Source organism: Pleuronectes platessa, chromosome 11 (assembly GCF_947347685.1).
Source record: "Pleuronectes platessa chromosome 11, fPlePla1.1, whole genome shotgun sequence".
NCBI classification, from domain to species: domain Eukaryota; kingdom Metazoa; phylum Chordata; class Actinopteri; order Pleuronectiformes; family Pleuronectidae; genus Pleuronectes; species Pleuronectes platessa.
The window spans coordinates 12,208,789-12,234,295 of NC_070636.1; the positions used below are offsets into that span (position 1 = coordinate 12,208,789).

The 25,507-nt window shown below is 43.3% G+C and overlaps 4 protein-coding genes across 5 annotated transcripts; 2 read left to right on the forward strand and 2 right to left on the reverse strand.

Annotated features, from left to right (window-relative positions):
• Nucleotides 1-662: 662 nt before the first annotated feature.
• On the reverse strand, nucleotides 663-3,172 carry ccdc32 (coiled-coil domain containing 32). The gene is made up of 4 exons (XM_053434980.1): nucleotides 3,034-3,172; nucleotides 2,458-2,717; nucleotides 1,593-1,746; nucleotides 663-1,360 (listed from the first exon to the last, which is right to left on the reverse strand). Exons 2-4 carry the CDS (start codon nucleotides 2,714-2,716, stop codon nucleotides 1,171-1,173), a joined length of 603 nt encoding a protein of 200 aa, XP_053290955.1. The 5' UTR covers nucleotide 2,717; nucleotides 3,034-3,172; the 3' UTR covers nucleotides 663-1,170.
• Nucleotides 3,173-3,177: 5 nt separating this feature from the next.
• Nucleotides 3,178-6,015, forward strand: pcmtl (l-isoaspartyl protein carboxyl methyltransferase, like). Of its 2 annotated transcripts, none has more exons than XM_053434978.1 (9): nucleotides 3,178-3,315; nucleotides 3,604-3,739; nucleotides 3,883-3,987; nucleotides 4,111-4,142; nucleotides 4,243-4,347; nucleotides 4,482-4,602; nucleotides 4,687-4,772; nucleotides 4,980-5,149; nucleotides 5,352-6,015. In XM_053434978.1, exons 2-9 carry the CDS (start codon nucleotides 3,622-3,624, stop codon nucleotides 5,362-5,364), a joined length of 750 nt encoding a protein of 249 aa, XP_053290953.1. In that variant the 5' UTR covers nucleotides 3,178-3,315; nucleotides 3,604-3,621; the 3' UTR covers nucleotides 5,365-6,015. The 2 variants fall into 2 exon arrangements, with proteins under 2 accessions (XP_053290953.1, XP_053290954.1); XM_053434979.1 differs by having other exon boundaries at nucleotides 5,388-6,015.
• A 980-nt stretch (nucleotides 6,016-6,995) lies between these two features.
• rpusd2 (RNA pseudouridine synthase domain containing 2) lies at nucleotides 6,996-9,791 on the forward strand. The gene is made up of 3 exons (XM_053435415.1): nucleotides 6,996-7,653; nucleotides 7,991-8,287; nucleotides 8,402-9,791. Exons 1-3 carry the CDS (start codon nucleotides 7,018-7,020, stop codon nucleotides 9,218-9,220), a joined length of 1,752 nt encoding a protein of 583 aa, XP_053291390.1. The 5' UTR covers nucleotides 6,996-7,017; the 3' UTR covers nucleotides 9,221-9,791.
• Nucleotides 9,792-9,799: 8 nt separating this feature from the next.
• Nucleotides 9,800-23,648, reverse strand: disp2 (dispatched homolog 2 (Drosophila)). The gene is made up of 10 exons (XM_053435414.1): nucleotides 23,557-23,648; nucleotides 18,546-18,687; nucleotides 18,052-18,314; nucleotides 17,934-17,963; nucleotides 17,670-17,793; nucleotides 16,994-17,109; nucleotides 16,190-16,305; nucleotides 15,301-15,398; nucleotides 14,929-15,087; nucleotides 9,800-14,333 (listed from the first exon to the last, which is right to left on the reverse strand). The coding sequence occupies exons 1-10, from the start codon at nucleotides 23,646-23,648 to the stop codon at nucleotides 11,040-11,042; spliced, it is 4,434 nt and encodes a 1,477-aa protein (XP_053291389.1). The 3' UTR covers nucleotides 9,800-11,039.
• Nucleotides 23,649-25,507: the final 1,859 nt, after the last annotated feature.

The following is a 25,507-nucleotide window of genomic DNA, read 5'->3' on the forward strand; positions in this document are numbered from 1 at the left end:
GTATTGAACTGTATCACATCATACAGAGGGGTGTCCTGCATTCATTATCCGTACCAATTATCCTTTGAGGGTTGTCGGGGGAGCTGGAGCCAATCCCAGCTGACAATAAGCAGGAGGCAGGGTACTAATATTTTGGCCATCCTCTTTTTAAATCAGTATCACTAAAAACAGCAAATCAATGACATTTCAATGAGGGAATTGGAAATTCACTTCCCAACTAGCACATCCTTCTCATTTTATTGTCAATATTTTCAGCCTTTGAAAGAGTGTATTACATGAAGTATTACATTTAATGGGTTATTCTTTTTTGGAGGGTATTTACATTATTTTCTGACCAATTTGTGGGATAGTTATCTACAACACTGTAGGTGAATAAAATAGGGTTCTTTGCTGCCACCTCAATAAGGTATTTCTGATTCTGACTCTGAACCACCTCAGTCTCATTATCTATCCAACTGTTCATACATGGCCAACATGTCCTTATCCACGTAGTCTCAATCTCAATTTGGGCCTCACTAGAATAGATAAGTACACACATGCACACACAAAATTCTGTGTCTAAGAATATTCTAGTTTTTTTGCATTTCAGCTGTACTTGAGCCATTGGGGTAAATATAACAGTGCCCTTGTTCATGCTCACAACAATCAAACAGACAAACTAATCAGTTGTACTTGTTTTTATTGAGGCATGGGTAAAACGTCATTATGTAAAATCAATGGCAAAAATGTTACACGATATGTTACAATAGATTCAGGATCATATCACAAGAGTATTCCTACTTTAGCTGTCACAGTTTAGACACAGAAAATATTGTCGCTGGAAGATAATGCACTGCTTCTGTCACACGAGTCTTATTTACAACATGATACTGAAATGTTTGCATGTCTGTTTCAGGTAGCGAGCTATTCCTGTGAGAAGTAAAGTAGTAGAGTCATTACACAGACGAGATGTTAAATGTGCTGCTTGATTACAAGTCGAAGGGATGAATAGAAAAGAAAAGAAAGGACATGACTGTATAATACAGTTGCTGGGGATACAGAGGATGATAAATGTCTGTAATTACCTCTTTGGCCACAAATAAAAGCCTGGGCCAAAAACAGCAATATGACATAACACAGGCTCATCCTTGCTTTATACAATCCAGATTAGTTCTTCTGTTTGGAAAGCACTCATTTCTCTGGACTATGAGCGTCATCTTCCTCAGAGTTGTGTGTCTCCTCCTCTGTCTCCTCTGCGTTTTGAGTTGGGTTTGGTCCGGCTGGCTCGTTATTATGGGATGGTCTAAGAAGATATTCCAGCTCCTCTGCGCTGATGGCCACTTTCTCAGGGACCAACCACCTCTTAAAGTGTTCAAGGGCACTGGAGAAGGGAGGTGCACAAAAAGTCAAGGGTGTTAAGAAGACTGGAGGTCTATCTAAACCTCTCTACTGCCTGGAAGGACTTTATTATCCTTTCAACAAAAAAAATATGAACTACTTATGTCATCTAGACCAGTGAGCAGCTGCATTACAGTATTTATCATGCAGTTTATTGGATTTAATAGAGCAGTAGAAAGTCACATAGCAAAATACTCATAAAGTCAATGTCTTACTTCTGATCCAAGTCACCACCTTGAAAAAGCTCTGATGTCTGGGCGTCGTGCAGGAATCTATCCCAACATTCTTTCTTAGCCTGAGACAACGAGCGCAACATGTCCCTGGAGGTCACGTCACTGGATTGGCCCTTTAACTTCTTCAGACGATTCTCTGCAGCAAAATGTGGACACGGCAAAACTTTTTAATATTTGACAATAAAATTACACTTCTTTCTTTCTTCACATCGTTGAATGAGCAATAACTCATTTCCAACATTCAGAGTGCAAGCACAACAAGGTGCAAAGCAGTTCAACACAAATCCATCAAAAGGCACAGATATTAATAACACATGCCACAATATAAAATGTTGCTTTCAACATTTTCTACTATTCGGCCTCTAATACAGTGATATGGGAGGTTGCAATTACAATGTGATATATGAATTACAACAGATGTAAGGTCAACAATCGTTAGTGTTAAAATAAAAAAAGATTAAGTTAAGTTGCAAGATGTTATTTAGCACATATATATAATATATATGTTTAGTTGTATATTTAATACGGTGAGAATTGAAGTTGAATTTCATTTAAAAAAACTACAATTGTTGTTTTGTTTGACTACTATTTGTGCTGAGTTTAAATACGTCAATATATAACATTAACAATTGGAACTGCATGTGGGTAAACTGAGAATAACCTCTTATGAGGGCATAAAAACTGCTCATGTAAAATAAGGGAGAAAACGTGGTGTATTGGTGCAGATCTGCTGCTATTGAAGAATCATCTCCCATCTTGAATGATGAAGGATGTATGAGGGATGCCCTGATCGGGTGGATGGATGTAATAAAGCCATTCAAAGATACAGGGGGAAGCAGGACATTACCTAAACTAGCTATGTAGATCTCAGAATCCTCCATGGGTTCCCATATGGCACCGGAGGAGCTGATGCCTGTCCCGTTTATGTGACCATTGCCCTGCCCTGGGACTGTTGCAGCTGGCTGGAAGGAGTCATTGAACTCGATGTTGTTGTTCCTCTCGTCCTCCGGAGCGGCCTCCGGCTGCTGCCCCAGCAGAGTGGAGCAGATCTCGGTCCACAGCTCCCCGCTGGACCGGACCTCCTGACTTTCGAAGACGTCGCTCATTCTGGGAAACACAGATGTCAACATCAGCTTAGCGTTAGCATGTTTCCATCTGCAGCCTCCCAGTAGCATTAAAAACAGCCACGATCTCCAAATGTTTTGATAAAAAAGACGGGAATGGAAACTATGCATATTTCACAACAACAAGAGAAACCAGGACCTGAGCTTAATTCAGGCTACATCAACAGACTGTAGCTAACTGGTGTCCAGTCTGCTTTGTACAATGGTTTATGCATTTCACATGTTATTCACGATCGCTCACTGCAGTTAATTAAAAACACATCTTCTCATCTCCACCTTTCATTTTCTCCCCATCTCACCTGAGTAAAACAATCGAGGGATAAACTGTTAAATCCACTGATGTATGGAGTCGAAGATTTAGCCTCGCTAGCTAACTGAGTCCATCATACACAAGCTTCACGGAGCGACAGCCCAGTTCCGTATTTAGGATGCACGTGATTGAACATTACATCCGTCTGTCAACAAGCATTGCGATATGATTGGCTCAGAACGCATTACTACGAAAACGTTAGCATTTTATTGGTCGGTTGCTGAGGATGGGACCAGGAAGTGTCAGCGGGAAGGAAGAAGCGGTGGCGAAGGTAAACACGCTCCCTGACCTCTGCAGAATTACATTGTTCACGAGTGTTTTAAGAAGCGATGTGTGCATCTGTAGCCGTTCAGAGATTTGAATTGGTTTAGAACTTGTTTTTAAAAGTTGGCTACCTGAACCATTTCAATAATTCTGCTTCAGCCTGCTGGTAAACGAGCAACAACCCTGTTACAAACGATCAGATCTGTCTCTGGCATCATCACATGGAGGAAATAGTCAGATTATTAAATGTCATGTCCTGCACAAACGAAAAAATCTGACCATCATATCGCTGCAGGTAGACCCAGGGTAGGAGATGCGACTGGCCCTGCGCCTGGCAGTCGTGGCTTTCCCTATGGGGCTGCTGCTGTCCCGGACCATGGCGTGGATGTCCAGCGGCAAGACGCATCCAGAGCTCATCAGCAGGCTCAGGGGTAAAGGACTCAGGACGTCAGCTTGGATTTCACACGTCTGATTCAAATTATTGTACATTTTTTTTCATCTTAAAAGTGCAGAGATGTGTCTTTTTTTAAATTTGTTTATGTTCAGTGTCGTTTCCTCTTCTTCTCTCCTGTAGATCACGGTGTGATCCGCAGCGACAGAGTGTTTGATGCCATGCTGGCCACAGACAGAGGACTCTACTCTCGGGACTATCCTTATGCAGACTCCCCTCAGTCCATAGGTAACAATTCAAATCACTCTGTAAACACAGAAACACTCCTGCTGGACTGTATGAGTTGCTGCATTGTGCTGTAAAGTAATGAGCACAGATGTGACTGTGTTATGGTGTTTTTTATTATCACAGGTTACAGAGCGACTATCAGTGCACCACACATGGTGAGTCAAACAGTCTCAGAAGAAAATTAAGATGACAAAATAATTCCCTTAAACCCAGACATGAATAATTGAATATTTCCCATTGGTCCTGGTTTGACAGCACGCTCACGCTTTAGAGCTGTTAAGTGACAAACTAACAGAAGGGGCGTCAGCTCTGGATGTGGGATCAGGAAGTGGATACCTCACTGCCTGCTTTGCAAGAATGGTGAGTGCTACCGAAACGTGACATGTTTGTTAAATTCAGTGTATTATTTAATCGATTTGCCATCACATGAGTTGACACAAAATATATGACTGAGTGCAACTACTTCATTTTTCAAATTGTTTCTATGTGTGTAGATAGGACCCAGTGGAAGAGTGGTTGGTATCGAGCACATAGATGAACTGATTCAAATGTCGATAAAAAACGTGCAGGCTGACGAGCCAGAATTGCTCTCCTCTGGACGCATCAGACTTATCGGTGAGTCAGGCAGTGTCAAGGCCGACCAGCTTGAAATCCTCAAACTGCTCAGCTACTAAACCTCACTCTGACATCTGTCCCCAGAGGGGGATGGAAGGCAGGGATTCCCAGACGGAGCGCCGTATGATGCGATTCACGTTGGTGCAGCCGCACCTACTGTTCCTAAAGCTGTAAGCACACATATGGTTTTTACGCTTGAGAAAACAGGGTAGAAACAATAGAAGCGAATAAGACTAATTATGCACCCACACAAAAAGCCCCTTTCTGTAGTGAAGTGAATGTTAAAGTCATTTTCTGAGATGTCTCTGCCGTGACTTGAAAAATGGCTTTTGAACTGTGTCTCCTGCTCATGTTGAATCCCTGTTTTTTTGTGAAAGCTCCTGGAGCAGCTGAAGCCAGGTGGGCGGCTGGTTCTCCCAGTGGGTCCCGATGGTGGAAGTCAGGTGTTAGAGCAGTATGATCGACAGAGTGACGGGACCTTCCTCAAGAAAGCTTTGATGGGAGTGGTTTACGTCCCCCTGACCGACAAGAGGTATCAATGGCCCAGGTATGCACCAAAACACCCCATACCTATGATTTGAAGCAAAATTTGTGATTTAGATTGATTTATTTACAAAAACCCGCATATATTTTGGGACATTAGATATCTCTCTAACCCCTTAATTTATTATTCAGTCAAGACCCGCATCCACCTACTTCCAGTAACTTGTTCTTGATGGCATCCATGCAATCCTTCCTTCTCTCCCCAGAGGTGAGCTCTGACTGCAGTGTGGTTGCCCCTGCAGGAGATGGCGTTGATGCTGCGTCTCCGGGGCCCTGTAGCACTCCTCCAGGTTTCAGCGAGCTCCAGAATTAACGGCCATCTGCCCCACTGCGTTGTCACCTAGCAACGAAGAAGGAGTACATCCCTCTGTTCGCCTGACGAGGTCGTCTTCCAGGAGAGATAAAGAGCGAGCGACCACCGCTGGACTAATGACCTTTCCACCAGAATGCATGGAGTCGGCTAGAGACTGGTTAGAGTATCGTGGATGACAAAAAAGGTTTAAATGAGTCATTAATATTCATGGTTAAGACAATAAAGTTCAGAATTGCAAGTACAGCATAAAGAGCTACAGTCTGTGTTCCTATGAGTTGATAATTTGTGTATTCTCATTTGCTTTGCAGTAACTCATAAAGATAAACCTAAATACAAGCCTAGAGATTTCAAAGCAAATTAACAAAGTAATATATATTTTGTGATAAGAACTATTCATATACTATATGAATATCCGGTTTAACATTATTACTGTAGAACTGAGGGGGCGTTGTGCCAAATATTGATCAACTGAGGCACTTCACTTAAACTAGACAAACATTGTAATTATGTGTACGCTTATCAGATTTATTAATAAAACCTGCTAAATGGTGAAAGTATTGATTGTCAATCTTTTGTGAAAATAATTTTGTGTGTTTGTGTATGAGAGAGAGAAACTGAAACGGTTCATGAGAAGATAAGTTACAGTAAAGGTATTAATAATCTTTAGAAATTTTTTTGCTCTCAGAAGAAGTAAACATCTGATGCATTTTTTGTATTACTTCAGTGCACCAATGCAATATTATACACAAACATTCAGTTTTTCATTGGTATTCAGAGAAGAATTTAATAATTTAAGAAAGTTGGAGATGGATGTATCCCAGTCTTAGCTTCTCCATGTAGCGTCACACCATCAAACTGTCGGCACAGCTCTCAGGGTCAATTTGGGGTCAGCATCTTGCCTAAGTTAACTTCAGAGTGCCGATTGGAGGGGCGGGGGATCAAACTACTGAACTTCGACCTTGATAGTTAGTCGACAGCCCTCGCTGCCTCCTGAGCCACAGCTCCTCTGCGATCAAAACCTCTAGGGATATACTTTCAGCAAATTATTTATTAAAGACACAAAAGAACACGAAAGTTGACTAAACACTGACATTGATATATTTGTTTATTTGCTTTGTATGTTTTAGATGGATAGAGAGATAGATAGATGGATACTCTATTAATCCCATGGGAAATTCTGATTTTATTTTATTCTATGTATATAGACTTCTACAATCACCACATGTATTCACGAACAAAAGGTCAAAACAGCTTTTAGTTAGCTGGTGTATTACTGCAGTAACTGTTATTTGTATACAGTCCTGCTGCTGTCGTCGACCGGATACATTTTTATTCTTAATGTTTTTATCTTTTTAACAATTATTTTGTACATTGGTGCAAATGTATTAATTAAGTTCATATTGTGGATAGTTGGTGTCGCTAACGCTTCGATAAGAAAGTGATTGGAATCATAGGAAAAGAAGAAGAAACACGACTGGACTACACCTCGTCTGATTGGACTACATTTTCACGTCATCAGCGCGCGTCTCCTTCTGACAGGACCTCTAAGCCAGAGAGTGATGCACGTGAGTGTTGTAGGGAGAGTTTTGAGGGAATTTAGTTCATTGTCTCTGCTCTCGGTTAATAAACGGGAACTTCACACATTAAAGCACTCAGTTTTATCCCATCACGTTAACATAACTTGGAATCGTCTGTTTCCTTCTCCGCGGTGTCAACAGAGCAGCTCGAACATGGAGCAGGAGGCTGCTGCACCGGAGGAGGAGGTCAACAGCCCGATGTCCGAACAGGGAGTCGCCGCTAACGAGGCAGCAGGAACCGGCAAACGTAAGAGCGACGAGCCGCGAGAACCCGAGGCGAGCGGCCGAGGGAAGAGGCGCAGAGGAGCCGGGGGGAAGAAGCTCCGTCCGGGCGAGAGATACATCCCTCCTCCGCAGAAACGGAACCCTGGGGTCAGCTTCAGCCAGGAGCACTACTCCGAGACCTCCTACTACTTCGAGGGGGGTCTCCGCAAAGTCCGCCCGTATTTCTTCGACTTTAAAACCTACTGTAAGGGTCGCTGGATCGGGAAGAGTCTGCTGGAGGTGTTCGAGACCGAGTTCAGAGCCGAGCCCCTGGAGTTCTACCAGAGGGCCGCTAAGGAGGGTCGCATCCGGCTCAACGAGACACCGGTGGAGGACCTGTCCGTGGTGCTCAGGGTCAGTGTCAGCACTACACAACAATACTATACAACGATTCAACACTGATAAACACAACAATACAATACACTGCTACACAACGACAGAACACAAAACTACTATTACATCTTACTACGTAAACATCTCTAGATTTCTTAACCATTATGAAATGCAGCATTATGATATTGAAAGAATATTTCTTACACATTTCAACACACGCGAGTGACTCAGAGGTTTAAAGACTAAGCTTCTCATTAAATATGCTATCAAACAAAACTCAAAAGTTAAATGTGCTGAGTGAAATATCCATCTGCTTCCAGTCTCCGAAGGTTTCATATCTATTCCGTACTATCCACAGAATAACGACCACCTGAGAAACACTGTTCACCGCCACGAGCCTCCTGTGGTGGGCAGGCCCCTGGAGGTTCTGGTTGACGACGGGGAAGTGCTCGTGGTGGACAAGCCAGCCTCCATCCCAGTCCACCCCTGCGGTCGTTTTCGCCACAACACTGTGATTTTCATCCTGGGGAAAGAACAGGGCTTTTCCGAGCTCCACACTGTCCACAGACTGGACAGACTCACCTCTGGAGTTCTGCTGTTTGCCAGAACTTTGGAGGCGTCCAAGAAGCTGGACCAGTTGGTGAGAGACAGACAGGTACGTTTTAAGAAGGTTTGGACTTTCAGGTGATTAGGCAAGTTTTCAGTTACCCACATAAACAAATACAGCTGTGAGTTTTCAGAAGGTCCTCACATCTAGTCTCTTTCCTAGCTTGAAAAGGAGTACGTGTGCCGAGTGGACGGGGAGTTTCCAGAGGGTGAAGTGACCTGCGAGGAACCCATTCTGATCGTTTCCTTCAAAATCGGCATCTGTCGGGTTGACCCCAAGGGGAAGGAGTGCCGGACTGTCTTCCAGAGGCTGAGCTTTAATGGAAAAACTAGCGTTGTCCGCTGTTTACCCCTTACCGGCCGCACACACCAGATCAGGGTCCACCTCCAGTACCTGGGCTTCCCCATCTCCAACGACCCCATCTATGGATCCTCAGCGTGGGGTCCTAACAGGGGCAAGGGCGGACTGGTCGGGAAGAGCAACGAGGAGCTGCTGCGCGCTCTGGTAGAGGAGCATCGATCTCAGGAGAGTTTACACCTTTTGGATATGCAGGATGACGGCATTGCGATCTTGCAACAGGCAGAAAAAAGCAAGACATGTGAGAAGCCGGATGTTACATGTGAACCTGACCTGAGCAAAGACGCTCCTCAGACACAGATGCCGACAGGTTGTACCTCCAGCAGTGCGACTGTGGAGGAAGTGAAACAGGGCTACACAGACTCAAACACCAACAACTCCTCCCTCCAAGAATCTCAGATCCAATCAAATGGAAATCTGACAGAGGAAACAGACAGTTCCCAGAAAACTCCTGCCGTGACCAGAGATAGTCTGTGTAGTGAATGTAAGCTCGTACGACCAGATCCCACAGAGAAGGAGCTCATCATGTATCTACATGCATTACGCTACAAAGGACCTGACTTTGAATATTCCACACGCTCACCCGACTGGGCCAAAGAAGACTGGGTTGAAGAATCGACCTGATGAAATCTGTTTATGACTGTCGCTTTTAGGTTTCAATCCTCGGAAGGTTCAGTGTGTGGGATTTAGTGGCCTCTAGTGGTATAGTTGTTTTTTGCGATGAGCGCACTACCACTCGTTTTATCATCCATATGTGCAAACTACGGTGGCCTTAAGGTAACGCAACAATTCCTAATTTTAGGTTTTTGCACACTTGTAAAAATCCTAATTTTAAATATTAAATTCCATTTCTGTTCATAGGTCGCTCTTTATCCTACACAATGGACCGCTAAGAAGTTTTTTTCTTTGATATATGTTTCTGTTTTTTTCTTTTGATAATTTCAGTACTTTTTAGGGAATTTTGTTTTTCGTATGCTGCTTCCTCTACAATTAAACCTGTAGAAACATGTTTTCTTCTTTGGCTATTTTAGACTTAAAGACAAAAAGAAAAAGCAGTTTTATTCTCTCTCAATTTACAGTTTTAAGCATATAGTTTTAATTTGAACCTTATAGGCCTGTAATCTAACTGGTATCCAAAGCAAATGTTGAAACAAATTAAAAAGCCAGTCTGCAGGAAAATAAATGATTCATTTTATTCCAGCTTTGTGAAAAACATTTGTGGCATCTTTTTCCTTTTTCTTCATTTATCTAAAATGCAGATTATTCTGCTGAGCTTGTTAAAGAATTGTCACATCATTCTAAAAGAAAACACATCTTACAGCGAGAAAGCTTGAAAATAACCTGCTCACAGGCACATTTCATATATATCTTTCCTTTTCGAAGCTCCAGGAACAACACTGCACCTCCAACACCACTTTTACACTCAACATCATATTTACTATCTTAGACACATCTTATTATTTTAAAAGGAAATCTTTTGCACAATTCACAGACATTTGTTTTAGCTTATAAAACAACCTGTTGATAGACATTTGGCACATGCTGCTCAGGTTATAAATACCCTTATTGAAATGGTATTGAGACTTGTGTAATGTGACATCTCAGCTGGGGGGTGCTGACGTAGATCCCTCTAAAGAATGCCTCTTAAGAATCCGTACATGAAGTAAACATAACAATGTTTGGCACAGACATATAAACAAAAAGACTTGACTTGACAGTCAAACATTTAATGCAATTCAAGCCATGAACCCACAAATGACATGTTCCTGCTTCATGGTAACAAAGTATCTTCGGTACATTATTGTCACAAAGTGCAAAATCAACCGACTGTTGTTTGCCACTCTACATTTGATAATGCTTGATTCTTCCCCCACAGACTCACATACAGTAATGCACCTTGTTTTCTCTACTGAACTTGTATCTTTTATTGTTAAGTCCATGAATGTATGGCTTATTTAGGTCAGTTCCACCATGGAGAAAGGCCAGCAGCTGCACACACAGGACACTGTTATTTGTCGATAACCCAGTCTGTGCAGGCGCAGATGTTAAAAAGGTCCAGGCACTAAGTCAATTCTGAAGCAGCAGGTGCAGTGCTCATGTTGACAGCACACTGTGGCTACTGTAGAGACATTAGTGAGAATATGTGGCAGAAAATACCTTTTGTCTTTCTGAAAGTGCCAAGTTGAGCAAGCCATGCTTTGATTTGACCATTTAACAGAAGGAACACTCATGCTCTGACCTCATTAGTAGCTAAATCTGATGCAACATTAGATGCAAAAATCTTTCACATGCTACATTTGCAGTTGGCTTGTATTTCCTTTGACTGTTATACAAAAGTAACAGTGTATGTTTCTTTTTTAACTTCTATATGCTCATCTGTTCCTTCTGCTATAAAGTCAGAGCATTCATTGCTCAGCGTTCGTAAAGACGCCTCCAACTTTGCTCAACATGTATCCTCCCGTTTTCCACCTCTCTTTATCCACACATCTGGTAAGTCTGACTTACTGTTGGGTAAAATAACCACGTCTTCACTCTGACTGCTTCGGCCCTTTTTACCCGTTTCGTAAGCAGTTTCCTTCAGTGAGAGACGTAGCGTATCTCTCTTTCCGTTCAGGTACCCTGGTTGTAACTGAGCGTCTCCCTCGTGTTGCTGCATGTTTGAAGGCCCGGGCTCGATGTCACTGAGGCACGTTTCACAGGAATCCTCCAGACCCTCACAGTAGCTCTGGGACTGAGAGGAGAGGTGCTTTTTGCGGGAGGGGTAGTGGAGACACTCCTCTGAGGTTTGGTCATCTTTGCAGAAAGATGGCTGGTCAGTGGTCTCCAGTGTGTGGCTGATTATAGTCTCCTGTATGCTCGAAGATGAGGAGAAGGATGTATTGCCCCAGTGTGTTACCCCACCAGTCTGACCTCTGCATGTCTCACACAGCACCTTTTCTTTAGCAAGGTCCTCTTGTGGCAGCCCTCCAGGCCGCAGGGTGTTTTCTTTGTAAGGTGATGAAGTCTGGAAGGCCGGAGGTGGTTGATGGCTGCTCGTCTGGTCACTCTCCCCTTCCATGCTATTTCTTACATCTCTGTCACAATACTCAATCTCATCAGAGAGCACTGAGGGCCGGTTGGACAGTTTACTGGTGCAGGTGCTGTTCTCAAAGCTGTCGCTGAGCCGATAAGCCAGCGGCTGCAGCTCGTATTGCTCCGGACCACTTCCCCCTCTTCCTCCGGTCTGATTCTGTCTGTGCTGACGCTGCTGGTTGGGGTAGAGATAGCCACCTGCTTCTTTATCATAACTCCTCCTCACTCTAGATCTGCCAAAGGCTCCGTTTGCTGCAGAGGAGGAACCAGGTTCTGTTGCCGACGATAGCCCCTCAGTCTGATCTGAAAAACACGGCAGAGAGATCTGCCCACAGTTTGTTTTAGGTCCGAAAAAGCAGCACAGTGACTGAAAAAAGAACGTCGCAAATCCACAAGCTACACATTTCACCAAAAACAGAAAAATCCCGAGTTTTCGGATCAGCAAGGCCGTGGCAGGCAACATGATGATCCCCATGGAGAAAAATGTACCAGACACTATTGCTACAGGTCGTCCCATTCGTTTGGTGGAGTGCGCCACTTTCCCAATTTTGTCCGAATGAGGAGCCATGCTATAAGATATGCAGTAGTCGGCTATAAAGTCCACAGACAGTCCTGCTGCCGATGATATAAACAGAGCCTCGATGCCGCTCAGCTGCCATTCAAGAAGAACCAGGAGGCCGACTGTTACGAACACACTGCCTCCTACAGCTACAGTCCCGTAAATGCTCAGTGGGATATTCCAGGTGGTTAGAAAAAGCAAAACAAAGGTGAGAGCTACAGAGAAGCCAGCGACTACCAGAGTCTCTGAGCTTAAGGACTGTTGTAGATCATAGAGAGAAAGCTGACTGATGAACCAGACGTTCTCCAGCCCCTGTGGTGCTCCTGATACTTCTCTGTTGAACCATGTCAGGATTTCTCGGTAGAAAACACTGGTTCTGCTATAGTTGAAGCTGTAGAGGTATGTGGTCGTGAATGCCAACACGAGGGCAGCGACCCGGCCATCTGGCTGGAAGTACAGGCCTCCGCTGTGGGCCAGATGGCCCTCGGCATACCTCTCTGCCAGCATCATACTGAGGCAGTTCTCAAAAACGCTGGGTGGGTAGGGGAAAGGGATGTCTTTGCAGCAGAGGTGAAGGGCGTCTTCACTCTCTGAGCACCGTCTGACAGACACCCAGCGAATTAGCTGCTCCACGAGACAGATATTTTCTGTCATTGCATTTGTACCCTCCGTTGATGGAGAGGAATAAAAGCTTTGGTTCTGGACCCTTCCACACAGGTCTCTTAACCAGATCTGAGCGTCTGGTCGGCTCATGTTAAAGTCTGGGTCAAGTACCAAAGAGCCATTGCTATTAGGGTCAAAGTGATCCCCGTTATCTGTTGGTTTGACCCCCCAAACAAGCGTCACTGTGACAGGCTTATCTTCTCCATTTTTCTGTCTCTGAAACATGAACATGTGGCGATACTCTGCGTCGTACCTCTCAAACGGGTGACTGGAGCGGAAAAGCTGGCTGACCTTGCTTTCTAAGGTGGGCAGCTTCATGCCTGGATCAATGCAGGACATGTATGTGCCCCCAGCAGCAAGCACTGCAAACCAGCACACCCAGATGTACCTGAACTTCACCACCCCACAAGGTAAGATCTTCAGAAATAACAAATTGGAAGTGTCCGCGAGCCCTCGTCTCAATTCCCTCAGCTTCTGGCCAAGATTAAAGAGGCATCTCTTGCGTGAGCTCGTTTCCCAGAAGCCGCCGGGATTCTTGGCGCAGCACGGTTTCCATCCCTGCACTGCTAGAGATGCAGAGGACGCCTTTGTGTAACGCTCCCGCAGAACGAAGGAGCAAGGCAGCCACACCAGTGCCAGGAGGGAGCTGATGAAAGAGGCAGTTCCGAGATAAACAGCGAAACATCTGATCGCTGTGATGCTGCTGAGATAGCCGGAGAAAAAGGCTGCGGCGGAGGTCAAACCAGATGCTAAAATCAAATAGCCGACTTCCTGCAAAGCTCTGTGCACCCTCTTCTCCAGGGAGGCAGGGGGGTTCTGGGACAGCTGCATTTGCCAGAAATCTGCAAAGATAAAAACCTGATTGGAGCAACTTCCTAAGAGGATAAGAGCTGCAGAGAGGTTGACCAGGGGAAAGAAAGTCAGGCGAAATGCTACTTTGTAGAAGAAATAAGAGGTTAGGAGGGAGCTTATGATTGATATTACAGATAAAGCTACTATGAAGAGCGAGTGGAGATACAGAGCCATAGTAAAAAGAAGGCAGAGGACAGCTAGGAGAGGATAAACTGAATCTCTGGCAAGGTAATGCTTGAACAGCGTCTGCTTGATGCCAAAGTCCATGCCGGTGATCGCGGTGTTATTGTGGGTCAGATCCCTGCCTTCAAGGCTGTTCATGTATATCTCCATCATGTGCTCCCCTTTGTTGACAGGTAAGAACAGAAGGCTGTACTTCAGCGTCGGGATTTGGTATTCAACAGTCTGCGGGCCGAGGAAGTCTTTATCGACCAGGAAGTGCAGGATCTGGAACACCATGCGGGACTGTTTGCAGCGAGACGGGACGGAGGAGCAGCCGCCGTGCTTGGGTCGGTCGACGCAGGCGTCCACCAGTTGTCCTTCGTGATAGTGCGGAGCACACTTCCGTAGCAGGTTCAGAGACTCAGAAACCTAGAGAGAGATGGAGAAATTCAAATGAGGTTCTGTCCCTCATCAGTGCACTTCAGGAATTTATACGATGATGGAAATTATTAATCAATATTTTTTAACTTTTCATTTACAGCAGCAAGTTTATTTATCAAAAATAAACTAGAGTAACCATCTCCGATTTGATTAAGAAGTCAGTTTGTCTTATTGATGTATTCTTGATGCACAGAGAAATTCCATCCCAGGCTTTACCTTCATATACAGCACCCAATAAGTTCAGTTCATTCTTGGTTTGAGTCCTTTCTTTGGATATTTGCTAAATTCATAGAGTGTACAACTATGAGTGGAGAGTCTAACATTATCTGTTGGGGCCTGATACCAAAATCTGACGTAAGTGAGTGATTTAATCATTGACAACTCAAACCTCTCCCCCAACCCAATGGAGTGCTTAAAGTAAAACCACGAAAAGTAATTTTATTTTAGTCAATTAACTGCTTCCAATGTCAAGAAATCCCTCTCATATTGCAATAAAAATACTGCAATGTAATATTTACCTTGCGCTTATGATTATAATTTAAGCAGTAGTTTAATTTTTCAAATGTGAAGAAGGTTATAGAACCTGGTGTGAGGTGAGGCTGAGACAGCAGGAAGCATTAGTGAGGACAGCCAAGTAATTCCCCAGAGACCAGCTCGGACAGCAGCCGCTCCTGGATGTTCCCTCAGCCTCCACCCTCACATGCTGCTGGCACAGGTCCTGGAACTGAGCCTGGGAGCGAATCTGAATCAGACAAGGAAAATATATTTTTTGAACACATGCCCAGACATATAAGTGAAGGTACAAAGAGTAGTGTTTTTAATTCCTGCAGAGTGTTGAAAGTATGAAGTGGAATCAGGGAAAAGACAAGAGTCGAGCTTGACAGAGGTGATGACAAAGGGATGAGGAGGGAGAAGACTAAAGGTGAGATGAAGGGCTGAGTAAATCAGAGCGAACCCTGGACTGCTCCATCTCGCACATGGCGTGGATGGCCTTCAGGCTCCAGAGACTGGCTGAGTTTTCTGATCTGAAGACCAGCTGGGCCAAACGCTCGCCTGCAGGAGACAGATGGACAGAGTCAGCACACAGTTACAAGATGAGCAGCTGTGAATCATGGTTAGAATCGTCGGTTGTCACGAATAAAGTTTTTGGGGGTATACTTCATGTTACTGCATTAGGCCCTTCACTTTTGGGGATTACAAACATGTACATCCAGTATTGCATATATACAACGTGGGGGGACAAACAAAAGAAGACATCCAAAAATGAAATAATCAAATATAGAACTACTACATATCTATAAAATGACTCGATAAAAAGCTTTTTTTCTTGCTAGTTGCTTATAAATCAATTCGGGGAGCTTCTGTGTGTTTTATGAGGCAAACCGAAGTAGAGTCTTAATCGAGCAGCTCATTATTTCAATGAGGAGCTTGAAGAGGACAATCTGTGATACGCTGCCTGAGGAAAAACATTTAGCAAACTGTTCTATTTGAATCCGCACTAAAAGTTCACATTCTCTTATTATCTCAACATTTTGTAAGTTTGCATCCAAACCGTAAGTTGTTCTTGTTTTAATGTCGTATTGTTTTTATTGTTCTGCTGGGGGTGCTGATTAACTCCTAACAAGCTCTATTGTTTCGCCCTCAGCTCACAGAGTTATTATGCAAATAGCTCAGCTGCTGAATAGGCACTCATCACATTTACGTTGTTTTTAATAATTTTATATTTACTGCTTTGCTGAGTGTGCTGAAGGGAGCCAGCTTAATTAAGCTCAGGGTTGTTAATTTTGAGGTGTTTGGTATTCTCCTTGTTTCAGTGTTTTATGAGCTGATCAGGAGTGACCCACCTGGAGCGTCGCAGGGGAAGGAGTCCGGGGACGAGTCTCTGGCTAACATCCTCTTGAAGCGAAGTCCTGAGGTGTCTTGTCCAACGCGGCTGTCTCCATCGACATCGGCCCCAAAACTACAGCCCAGGTGAAACACACATACACTTACAACTTCATCATCACACAGAAATTATAAAGCTCATTGTAAAAAAATTTTAATTAATAAATGTGAGCAGAATCATTTGGGCACGAGCAAGTTGTTACCACACCACTGTCTCTCTTTCAAATATGAACCTGTTCTGAAACAGTTGCTGTTGAGGTTGAATTCTGAACCGAACTACTAACTATGCTGACTGTGCAACCAAAACAATGAACTAAAGGTCACTAGAAAGCTGAGGCAAACTACGGAGACATGTTTTATATTATCATTTGTGTTATTGCTGATATAATAATAACAATGATAATAATTAACCTACTTTCTAGGTCCTTTAAAAAGAAAAAGTTAAAAGTTAGGAATTAAAGGCAAACAATAATGAATGAATGTAAATGTTACAAATGTGAAAATGGTAAAAAACAAGTAATTATTCTATCTAATAATGCTTTTATGCATAATAAATAGATTTGTAATATTTGTATAGAGACCCTAATAAGCAGTATAGATAACGAATGAATGTTTTTGTTCCATCATATCAGTAAAAATTATTGGTATTATCTCTGAGAAAGGTTATGCATGTGTAAACTATATTTTTATATATAGTGAGTGGTCCCCCCCCCTCCCCCCTGTGCAGAAACCCTGCACTCCCTCTGAAATCCACCACTGCTGACCTTTTACTGAGCTGCTGAGGTAGAGGAGACAGAGTTTTCCCCGGGCCCGTGTTCTCCTGCAGCTTGGACAAAGTGGACTGACGGACTCCGATATACGTTCCCCGCGGCTCGAAACCCTGAAAAAATTATTATGAACACACACACACACACACACACACACGCGCGTAATAAATGCGGTGCCCTTCAATGCTCTACAGCAGCTCACTGAATGTTTAATCAGCATCACAAGCTCCCTGATATCTTTTCTGAACTCCCATCAAAAAAAACGTTCGACGAGTGTTTGACGTTATCCCACACGAATAAAACAAAGATCCTTGTATAACCCAAATTGTATTCTATCATGTAAATCAGATTAATCATTAATAGGACATTGTTGTTGGTCACATTTTTACAGCAATTATTTTATCCGGTGTTTATCGTGAAAGCATGAATCTCAAAGGTGAGAAGATGTTTTTAATTAACATGACAGACAGTGTGGTTCATTCTAATTCACTGTTGTTCATTGACCCTGAGACGAGACTGAAGTAAATGGATGAGATCATGAGTCATTAGGGAAACAGTAATTAACACTTAGCCTGTGGTGGTGAGGGAGGTTTGGTTTGTAGTTTTGACAGAAGGAAGATGGTAGACGCGGTGTGTGTGTGTGTGTCTGTGTCTGAGTCTGTGTGACACCCACCAGCAGTGGGTCAGAAAAGTCGGGCAGTGGACCAATGAAAAGTCCGGCCAATGAGCATCCCAGCAGCAGCACAGCACAACCCACCAGCACTGCCAACGGGTAGTCCACTATCACCTGGGAATAACTGCCAAATAGAAAGACCACAGAAGAAGAAGTGGTGGCTGTCAGCGACTCTGAGCAAAGGTTAATTATAATGATCAGACAAAGTGTGACTTCCAATCAATACCTTTGGGATTCATAGTGAAAATTGCTTTCAGTACTTACTTTCTGAGGAAGCAGAAGAGTCCCCCATCCCTGTTAATACAGTATTAAAGACTTTATTAAGATAAGAGTAATGATAAATTTTATTATTATTAGTGTCAGTCCATCTCCTCTAACTCACCTCACTGTCACCACGTGTCGCTGTGTTGGCTTCTGCGTGCCGCCTTCATTCGAGCCGTGCAGCCAGTGGCATCTGACGGCGCCGCGACCTGACGTCTGATGAGCAGAGCTACAGCCGTGTCCCACTTTCACCACCACACCTCCGTCACCACCGTGACCTGTTGTGTTTGAGTGACAGTCGTGGCACGGCCCGTGGCGGCTGCAGTGGGAGCATTTCTGGGGCTGTGATGAGTCATAGGCGCCGGCTCTAAGACCCTGTGGTACCTCAAGTAGAAAAGAGAGCAGGGGATACACAAATACACATAAATTACATGTGGTCCTCTATTTTATGCAAGTCTCTAATACCAGTCAGTCTGTTGAGTGACACAATGGCTGTATTTTACACTGCCTCCAAAATCCTGGAGCTATTTCTAACTTTACATTCTGACTTCATTTTAATGGGTCCTCATACATCAATCCCTAACAGCACACAGTACAGTCAGTGTTCAGTCATACTTGATAGAGCTGGCAGGAGGACGAGGGTCTGCCGAGGCTGCTGCAGCTGTCGCACAGCTCCCCCTCAGACTGGATGACTGTCAGCGGGGCCTCGGCAGAGCAGTCGCTGTCAGGAGGGCACAGAGAAACCACCGGGATCTCGCTGAGGAGAAGACACGAGAGGAGAGGAAGAGATTAATGAGTGTAAGGAAGTAAAATTGGGATTTACAATATCTCTCCCACTACGACATGTCTGTATCCCTGCTTCAGCTTCTCCTCCTATTCCACAGCGAACAGTGGGGTCAGCCGGCAGAACCAATGAGGTGAGGAATGGATTTCTGATACAGGAAACAAGGAGGTCCAATTATAGGAGAGACAGGTGGCTCTCCAGGAGGAATAACGTGAGACTGAGTGAAGACTCATGGGTAATGGCCGCGGACAGAACAGTGGAGTGAGGAATGATGCGAGTCTGAATCAATCCAATAGATTATGTTGCTTGGTAGAGAAATGTCAATTATTACGCACATAATCTGTATTTGATTAATGTGTTTATGGCAATGCAGGGTGTTGGCTGGTCCGTCAGTTTGGTACAGACTGAAAAATCAAAACGACAGAAAGATTTACATTAAAGCCAACTGACTTTGAGCTTAAGAATATTCCCTATCCCAACCATTTTCTGCTATACTACCACAAACACTCATATAAACACTCTGTAAAGTGAACCAGTGAAACAAACCAGTGGGTCAGTCAGTCCACATTGTGCATCCACACGTCTCATAGACTGTATATATAAAGATGGACAACTTGTCTCCACTTCTTCCCAATATCCAGAACTGAAGCCATAATATTCCGGGTACGAACGCTGCCATCTTGCACGTTTTTGAGCCGGAGTCTGTGCTGTGGTGATCAGGGGACAGAACCGCAGGAGTGAGGTCCTGGTGATAGACGCAATCAACCAATCGTAAGTCAGTCTCAACTGTCAAGTGGGACATTTCACCCTGTTTTTACTGCATCAAATAACGAATCAAAACCAAACATCAGAAAAAGTAGCACTTGAAAATAATTAAGTGTGAGAGCAACTACTTAAAATGACAGACACCATCTTTGAGGTTTCGTGTACTTAGACTTTTTTGTTTTGGCCCACGTCCCATCCTCTAACATGGAGGAGGCAGTGCTTATGACCAGCCAGCCACTAGGTGGTGATGGAGATGCTTTCGAGGAGGATTCATTATGTCCTCCTCATATACAGTCTATGGTTCAATCCCACGGAACTTTATTTGGAATTGAAGTGACCCCTACATTCACAGAGATACTAGGCACGTCAGACTGAATTCCCCAAATCATGAAAAATACAAATTTAATTTGATGGTGGAGCATTACAAGATAAATATTTTCCTGTTTGAATGTTTTCCTCAATTTACATATAACAAGCTGATATTGAACATGTTATACCAAATATTGTCAATGTAGAAAAAGCAGCTAAAAGTAAGGAAACCTCAAATAGGTTTTAACTTAATAGGGTTAAATCTGATCTCAGTCACAGCTTTTTTAACATACTTCCAGAATTTGAATTTCAGAACACCTAGGGTCTCATGGTTCCGAAGCTAGACTAAATAAACAGAGGAATCTGAGCTAACGCTCCAGTTGTCTCAGTGAAGGAGGCCGCGAGGTCTGCACAGTCTGCCACATGCTTGTTTTTCCACAGCAGGCTGGATGCAACCGCACTTCCTGTCCTGTCACCATAGCGACGCAGTAAGTCAACAGAGCCCAAATGACCTCACACGGTTTTATTGGAATCCCATAATAAGGGGCGCAGATGATGAGTAGCCTGTTGGGCTCGTGGCGTACAGTAGCAGCGGGAATGTGCAGCTGATTAATGGCAGAGCTCGGCGAGGACCTGAACCTCTGTATTCTGTTGTGTCACAATAAAGCTGTAATATGATCTAAATAATAAATAGCTCCCAGTGTACTCAGCAGCTCTTAGCAAATGTTTGTCATTTAATTTCAGAGCTGGAGCGAGAGAGTAAACACACACAAAAAAAATTGGATTTGGAAGTCAACACTGTCGACGACTTTAACACAATCCGAACAGATATTCTGTTGCATGTTATGGTAAAGTGAGAGTTTAAAGCAGGTTAACACAGCAGCAGAAGATACTGTGTAACCTTGCAGCCTCCTCACCGCAGAGTGTTTAAGCCTGTTATCCCTCGTTGATGGTTTCTCACAGGGCTCACACGCGCGCACACACACACACACACACACACACAAGGAGAGCAATGTGTGCAGAATCATTAATATTTCATAGGGCGAATACAGAAATACATCCCAGAAGGTGTCACCGAGCTGCTCCACCCGCTGATGTCCGAACGGGCTCATAGATCAGAGTTTTAAAGAGCAGAGAGTATGAGCTTCAACTAAAGTTACTCTGGTTTCATTTTGCAGAGTCAGGCGTCATTAACTTAAGTTCACCTGTAGCCAATGTGTAGCGCTTCAATAACATCAGTGGGGATGAATATTAGAAACAGCTCTTTAGGGTGAACAGTAATACCCGTGCTGACTGTTGCATACTCATGTAATAAACAGATATTAAACTACTGTATGTTAATTTGAGTGAACTGGTGTTGTGTTTGTGGTATTAAAGAGAGCTGCAGTACAACCATCCAATGTTGGTATTGTCGCATTTTTGAGATAGAGCATGCTCTGAGACAATGTTATTATAGAGATATTTTAAGTTGCATTCAAAGTCATTACAGATGTTACTGGTATTTACCAATAGTATTTCAGTTCTTTTTAAGGTAGGGGTGGTCATTTGTTTCTGAAGCAATTTGTGTCTTATTTGTTGAAATCCTCTTCCCATCCTGATGGCATCGTCTGACTGTAAAATAACATGACCAATCACTTAATCGAGTCCAATGGAATGATTGGCTAGCGGACCTGTCTGTCACTAATGGGCCTGCCTGCCTGCATACACCCTGAGTGTGCTCTCACTGTCTTAGTTTGAGAAAAGTCGGCTCCTAGCAGTTGTCAGTCAGTGCACGCTCATGTGTTTTGGGGGCATAGCTTTGACGAGAGGGCCAATGAGAGGGCGTGGGATGTACTGGTTGCATTATTTTCAAACTGTAGCCTGCTCTTGCTTGCTTTTCCAGGATTACCAACCCTAGCTTTAACTATGGGAGTTACAGTTGCTGTTGCATTTTGGCACCATGAGTGAAGGTAAGTGCGTTATTAGTAATACCCAGAATATGTGTGTGGAAGAACCTGAATGGTTACTGCCAATAAATTTGAGTAATTCTCCCAGACCTCTGTTCTTACCTTTGCATAATCCCAGTCTATCACAGATTCATACTGGTTGATGATGAAAGCGCAAAGTCGTTTCTGAATATTTCTAGATTATTAAGAGTAAACACAACTATCCCATTAAGTCAGACTGACTTTTTTTAGTCGAACTGAAAGGATCTAATATCACAACAATTTAACAAAATAAGTAAATACGATTTAACTAAATATAACGTAAACGTAAATTTAAACAAATAGGTTATATGAAACTGATTTTCAAGGCAAATTTATTCCTAGATTCAATTTAAGATTCAATTTGTCAAATTTAACAGTGCACTGTGACATTTTGAAAACCTACCACCTCCAACATTAACATTTTCAACTAAAGTAGAAAATGTTTTATTATTACTTATTTTATTATTATTTATTATTATTATTTACTTATTAAATTATTAAATTATTACTTTTATTATTCAAATATTAGTTTTGATCCAATAATATGATCAAATATATCCTTGATCCTCCTGTATCAGTTTTTGTCAGGTACCTCATCTACAACCATGATTATAGGTGGTCGTAAAAAAAGAATTCACATCTATTATTTAATTTAAATAAAGCAGTATCATGCTTTGAAAGTTCTGCTTTGTAAAAGTCTACAAGTCGCAGTATAATCAGCAAATGTACTTGCTGTACTTTTACCATGCTGAAAGCTGAGTTTAATTAGTAGGGTTAGTATTTGGAGCTGAACTATAGAGTCTCAGAGCAGCTTTAGAGATGGAATAGACTCGAGCAAGGAGAATCACAAAGTATCTGTCAGTTCTCACTACTCTCTCCTCTGTCTGCCTGTAGGAATCTGTCTTTCACCGTCTGCACAGCACATGTCTCTCTCATCAACTCCCAGGATACTAGTCAGTGTCACGACCTCAAACATGTCTTAAACTGTCAATCACACACACACGTGCATGCACAGAAAACAGGACTCGAGCTGAGCCTGTATGCAGGAGGTACAGACTTTCTTAAAAGGCCAGTTCAGGTTCAGTAGGGGGGTTACTATCAAAGGACGAAGGCTCTGCAGGATCCTTCTTTGAGAGAGACTGATCTTAAGAGTAGCCGACGTCGGATGTTTCCAGCTCCTCGCTCGTTTTCGACTCGGCCATTTGATTTTTCAATTTTTTTGTGTTGTATGCAGCGCTGCCGTATCAAGTGGGTGACAGGGTGACAGCAGTGACCCAGAGAGCCGACGTGACCGAAGCAGGAGGCCGATGACACCGAGCAGGCCTCGCAGTTCTCGAGTCAACACTAGTGTGAGTGTGAGAAAGAGAGACGATGAGTGCACTGCTCTCACTTGTGCTGCATATTGTTCACTGCATATCGCTCATAGGCCAAAATAAGAGCATCAAATTCAGTTTATGAGATGATAAATTAAAGAAGCAGTAAAAGCAATAGATATACTCTTAAACCAAACATTAATTCGGACAAGTTTGTTGACAGCAGCGTGAGCATCTTTTGGTTTCACAAGCAGCGCAACACAAACAGGAATCAATCGTTGTGTATGATGAAAGTGCAATGGGACAATTGCGGGAGCAGAAATCATATCATGTGCGTGATCCCATTGTCCACAGCAGGAGCACAGCTGGACTGAGTGTCAATACTCACAACGGCCACCGGAGGGTAAAAGCACATCCACTCCACTGCGTGTAAATGCCATTTAATTACAAGTTCCACTGGAAGCTACAGATGAAATGATGAAACCCACCTTTGACAAGCCTCCCGGACCCCCCTCTCATCCGTGGGAGAATCATCCATCAATATCGCATCCGTGCTTTCTCCTGCAATCGAGGCATCCATCTCCCTCCTGACGCTCCTTGAGTAAAAGCTGAATCTGAATCATGGATCTCTGTCTGATTTTGAACCGAGCAGTTCCTCCATCTCACACCGGGTCCACGAGGATCAGAGGTGCGAGCTTGTTTCCGAGGCTGATACTACACGCACGCACACAAACACACACGCACACCCACACACACCGGAGCATCAGCACCGGGGCTGTTTGGGTTAATCTGCCCCGAGCCGCGCGCTGATTGGCAGAGCCGCGGTGATGCTGAGGACGCTGCGGTCGCTGTCCAACCGGCCGCGGTGCTGGAGCTCCGGCGGACGGACACCGAGCATCAGCGCCTGATGAACCGGCTCCGACAGCAGCTGCAGGGGCCTGAGTTTTTTTTTGTAGCTCCGTTATACGAAGATACACAGCCAGTGATGTGGTGACAACAATAACTTCACTGGGAGCTGCAGCTGCTGAATATGGACTGATGGAGTGATTCAGGTGAAACCAGTCGATGGGTAAAAGCGGTGTCCTCAGACTCTTTGCTTGATTCTAATCTGCTGCAATCAATAAAAGAGAGGCTGAGATCATCGGAGCATTTCATTAAATAAAGGTGCAAGGAAAAAACCCGCGACACATTTATTTCAGCATTCAAGCAGCAAAATCTGTGTATTTTTTGTTTTTAACAACTGCTACAAAAATAAGCAATTTATATATTTTATCTAATAAGCTTGAGTTAACTTCTTAGATATTGTGTTGACAAATCATGTATCCTCCTTACCTATGTGCATCCATGTGTAAAAGCCCAAAACAGCATGTCCTGCACTTTCAAATGTGCTGCTCCCTCCTCCTGGAATCATCTAAAGATGTGAAACTGTCACAACTGGTGGGGGATATTTTTGGATATACAAGTGCAGACATGTTGCCTACATTAAAGAACTATTGACATAAATCAACAACCTGTCAACATTTCTGATATTCCCAGACTAACTGCGAGGCATCAGCATCTATTAATGGATAACTGACATTATTTGTGCATCACCAAATAAAAAAGTTTTATGATTTTTCACAACCTGGCAACCCAGGTATGGCTCTTATGCTTGTCTTGTGATTAATCAAATGATTTATTAGCCAATACACAACTTATTGTTTATATCTTTACAGATAGTGTTTTATTAGAAACACAGCATGTTGGAATGAGCAACTTTTGGAAAAGCGACCGTTTCGAAACAAGTGACCTATGTTTGGGTCATGGGTTTGAGATGCTACTTATGCGCTATTGCTTCTGATATTTATTCATAAACCATTATTCGAATAAGAAGCTAGAGCTCATGAAATCTCCTTAAATGTCGCCTCATTGGAATGTAGCACTGAGTAGAAATGTATCATATTTATGAGATGAATACGTGTTTTGGATGCGTAGTTCTTAACTATGAATAATCCTGCAGCTATAAATCAAAGAACAATTGTAAGACGTCAGGGGAAAACATGGAAATCTCTCAAGTAGCCTCTCAAACATCTCTTTAGTCAGTTTCTGCAGATAAGATGATTCAGAAAAACGTTGAGCTGTCGAGATGTGGATTGCGCATAAGAAAAATCAAGAGGGAGTTTCTAACAAGTTATGCTTTATTCTGAAAATGTCGATTTACTGTTTCTCATTAAGAAAGTAGGCTCGGTACATTTTGCCTTGACATAATGAAGTAATGAAGAAAAAAGGAGGAATATGACTCTGGGCTTCTTATTAAGAGACGTAAGCCAGAAAGCCAAGTCGAGCAGCAGAGAAGAAAGGAGAGACTGTGATGCAGCAGAGCCGTGTGATTCGCTGCTAATGAGGCAGCCTCTGGTCTGCCTCTGGTTATAAATATGAATCATGGCACCGGGCCCTCCC